Here is a 4174-nt window from a genome sequence, read left to right as displayed (position 1 = left end):
GCAGATAAAATAAGCTGCTTGCAATACAACTGCTTGCAAGATCCAAAAAGAATAATAAGTGTAAATAAAAGACAAGCGCTGAATATTCGTTTGCCAAATGTAAACAAAAACTAAAATATTTACCAGTTTTGGACACAGTACCTTAATGTGATTATTATTATAAAAACCCAATGAAACACATTAAACGAGTAATCCACAATAATTCCCTTGCAATGGGCGGCGGAGCTGTGTTTATAGCTATCGAGGGGACAGTGGTGGTGGTTTCCGAATGTGAGGGATTGTGTCGTGCGCGGTAGTTGAGGCGGCTGTCCTGAATTAGTGTTGCGGAACGCGAAGATTAAAATATTTACCATTGATTCTGTTTGTATTTTGTTATTGCAAATCATCACGCGCATAACTGTTTCTCTTCTTTTTTCCTTTTTCCTCTCCGTTCAAATTCTTTTGATATATTTTCAATAGTTACACGCTTCGCAAACCAGAATCACCTTCTTGTTTAATTCACACTTATATTCTAAACATGCCGACAAAGAGAGTCCGTCAAAACGACTGTGCGCAGCCAGTTACCGCAAAGCGGCAGAGGCGACAGATGAACGCTTCTCAGCCAACAAACACAAAGAGAAAGGCTGCCGCGGTCTCCAAGCAGGCACCGTCAGGCAAGAGAGCAAGGAAAAACGCGGATACTGCTGCTAACGCCGCGCAGCCGCAAAACAACAGAAAACACGTGTACAAGAAGAAAGCAGCCCCACGCCAGAAAAAAGCCCAGCTTGTGCCTATTACGCCGTCCGATAGTAAGTGTTTGTTTTATTTGCAGACAGTTGCGTATGCCGACACATATTCTTGCGGCCAGCGTAAAGTGCTTTGGTGCGCTCACAGCATACTAACAGCATTTTACTATTCTTAAATTGTTTTGTAGGCAGCAACACAAAAGAAGGCAATCCAGCTGGTGACAAGCAGGCCGACACAGCACCCGGCTCTTGTCTCAGCAGCGCCCACGTTGATGCCAAGCCCAGCTCGTCGGAAAGACAAAAGATGCTTGAGCGTATGGAGCCGGCTATGCGCGAGTTAAAGCGACACCTCAGCGGACCACATCCCAGCGTCGTCAAACTGGCAGCACCAGTGGCTGCGGAATACAAGCAGAGGGCGGCCACGGTTGCTGATATTGTTTACCGGGCCATGGGGCAGCTTTCATCTGGCTCCAAGCACACGCCGGCTGGCGACCTGGCTATTATAGAAGAGCTCATCAACGCCGACTCGGTCTGGCCCGTTCGGCTAGCTCGCTCGAACTACGCCGCCATTGATTATTTGGCGAGCAGGCTCAGGCAGGACTACGATGCGCTTTCCAGGTGGACAGGCGCACACACATCTGGCGACCACAGCAGCAGCATTGGCGACGTAAGCAAGGGTGCCGAGTCATTTACCTCGTTCGTATCTCGTATTATTCAGGGGCTGCATCAGCATGCCAAGGGAGGGCAAGGACGCCCCGAGCCACGCCGGGTGCTCATTCCGTCCATTGCGCCAGTCAGCACTACAGATACTAGAGAAGAGTGCACCCGCCAGACCACTGTTCGGATTGGCTTGGGAATCGACTCTACGCTGGCCACTGTCGCTACGACCGACAGCTCCGAGGCAACGTTGGACGGCAATGTAGACGCAATCGACAACAACGACGAGTGGTACGCCGGTCTGTTTGCCGCCATCGAGGTCGGGCAAGGCTTGTCGTCGGGTGACGTGGACGATGCCGCGTTGCAGCTGTCTAAGCACTGTCGCCGCATTTATCGCGCGCAGCCCAACCGGCGCTTTGTGTGGGGCCTGACTATTTGCGGCAGCTCTGTCCGGGCATACTTGTTTGGATGCAACTTTGTTCTGGTCTCTGAAGCCATGGACATTTGCACCGAGGCGGGCCGCGGCGAGGTCATCAAGCTGTTTGTTAATTTGTCCTTTAGCGAGGACCACCGGCTGGGTTTCGACCCAAGCATTAAGCACTTGCATGACCTCGACTGTTGGGAGATTACGGTTCCCAGAACAGTTGCCACGGACAGCACTGATGGCACGGACAACAGCGGTGGCAATGCCAGTTCTTATGGATCTATTGGATCTACTGAACGCACATTCTACAGTAGCCACATATTAACTGAGGCTAGTCATTTGTTTGGGCGGCTCACGCGGTGCTTTTTAGCAACGGATAAGAAGCCAACCAGAGACAGTCGCATCAGAAGCAAGGACTGCACCGTTTTTATCAAGGACGCTTGGACCGAGGTGGCTGATGGAAGTGGTATCAATGACGTGCGCGACGAGGTTGCCCATTTGCGCAAGATCACCCGGATACTCGAGTGCTATCCAGAGCTTGCGGGCACATATCCAGTCCTCGAAGCCGGCGGTCGCATTAAATTCCAGAGTTGCAGCAGCAATACATGTACTGAGGACACGACGCGCAGCATTCTTGGGGACCTATTTGACAATGTCACAGTCGGCGAGAAGATTCGGAAGCTGCCATTTTGTGCACACAAGCGCATTGCCACGTCGCCGATTGGCATGCCACTTGATAAGCTCCAGTCTGTCCCTGAGCTGATCATCGCTGTTGCTGATGCTATGCGCGCTCACCACGCCATTGCCGAGCACTGTAATATATTGCACCGTGATATCTCAGCAGGCAACTTTCTTTTCCAGCGTATGGTGGATGGCACCGTCAAGGGCATGTTGATTGATTTTGACCATGCAATCGACTGCGAGAATCTGGACATGATGCCACAAAACGAGCATATCGGCACACTGAATTTCATGAGCGTGAACAACCTCGAGGGCAACAACAACAGGCGTACCGAGCTTGACGACTGGGAGGCACTGATTTATGTCTTGGTGTGGCTCGGGACATTTGGGCTCAATGGCACGCCTAAACATGACAGTGACGCAGATGAGCACAGAAGGATTGCAGCTGCTAAAATCAAGTATTGGGTTGACGGCACAACATTGAAGGACATTGCCAGCTACAAGCGCGACAATTTGGACAGCAGTTTCATGTTTAAATCTATCCTCAACCAGTTTGATATTAGGGTGGATTATATCAATGTTCTTGCAGGGTTGTTGAGCATGATGCGCAATATTCTAATCGACAATGCGGGATGCAGTGAGAATGGCAGGGGTGCAAATATGAAACAGCCTTTTAACCATGGCAACTGTGAATCATCCGCCTCAAAAGTCACGCCCAGTTCACTTTCTTCGTCATCCATATTTGCACTGTTGGCTGAATGGCAAGAAGCTATGGACACTCCAATGATTGATCCGTTTAAGGTGCGTGCTGACATGGCACCAACTATTGCCAAAGAGCTGTTGGCCATGTTGGAGGATGCTGCTGAGTGTTGCCGAGAATTATTGAACAAGACAGGAACTGAGAGCAGCGAGCCAAACGCGATGAACTAGCTAATTTGTTTATTTTTAGGGAGGTTAATTTTGAAATATATTTTTTACATATTTACTATAAATTATTTACATTCAAATACTAATGCTAAATTGAAGCGTGCACATATGAAGTATAACATATTTAATAGTGAATGCAATAAGCTATATATTTGAGAAAATAATAGCTACAGCTGTATAAATATTGAAATTTGTGATTATCCGTGATGTTTTCAGTTTTGAATAACTAGATACATAATCTGTGGTGCCCAAGTCATATTTTGGATTTCTCTTGCTGTTTTCATGTGGCAACACTGCCAATAATGTTAGCGCTGGCGCAGTGTCCATTTCTGATATTGCTTGCTCACATCAAATGTCAACAAAAACCCTTACAGTGCCACTCACACGGCGCTGTTTCTTCAGTTACACACCAGATATCCCCCCTTAAATATTCCTTATTTTTACATTATTAAACAGTTCAATTTACTTAGTACATCAACACCCAGGCGCTACATAATTATGGATTTTGATAATGTTGTTTTCGACTACATTATACCCAAATATACAGATATTGTTAACGAGTGTATTTCATAAATATACTAAATCTATATTTTGTAAAAGTTAGGAAAAGAGAAGAGGAAAAAATAATAAATGTTGGTTTACCTTTTTTATGACTGTGAGTCTTCATACTCGCAAAGAAAAGGGCAACTGATGGGCATTGCCTATAAAGGAAATTGTTGGAATATAGAACGTTCTATGAACTTGTAGATAAATTATAATA

At 46.8% G+C, this 4174-nt stretch overlaps 1 protein-coding gene across 1 annotated transcript; it reads left to right on the top strand.

Annotated features, from left to right (window-relative positions):
* The first annotated feature begins 435 nt into the window (after nucleotides 1-435).
* Nucleotides 436-3441, top strand: BX661DRAFT_207654 (uncharacterized protein). The gene is made up of 2 exons (XM_051538668.1): nucleotides 436-788; nucleotides 914-3441. Exons 1-2 carry the CDS (start codon nucleotides 518-520, stop codon nucleotides 3415-3417), a joined length of 2775 nt encoding a protein of 924 aa, XP_051388972.1. The 5' UTR covers nucleotides 436-517; the 3' UTR covers nucleotides 3418-3441.
* Nucleotides 3442-4174: the final 733 nt, after the last annotated feature.

This window comes from Kickxella alabastrina (assembly GCF_025024165.1).
Source record: "Kickxella alabastrina strain RSA 675 chromosome Unknown BX661scaffold_31, whole genome shotgun sequence".
Classification (NCBI taxonomy): Eukaryota; Fungi; Kickxellomycota; class Kickxellomycetes; order Kickxellales; family Kickxellaceae; genus Kickxella; species Kickxella alabastrina.
The sequence above is the reverse complement of the archived record's forward strand: the minus strand, read 5'-3'. Positions and strand labels throughout refer to the sequence as shown.

Excerpts from the sequence above, each read along its gene's own strand:
- BX661DRAFT_207654 (XM_051538668.1), top strand. The coding sequence starts at position 518 with ATGCCGACAAAGAGAGTCCGTCAAAACGACTGTGCGCAGCCAGTTACC. Across the intron at positions 789-913 it reads GCCTATTACGCCGTCCGATA|GCAGCAACACAAAAGAAGGC; the intron begins GTAAGTGTTTGT and ends ATTGTTTTGTAG.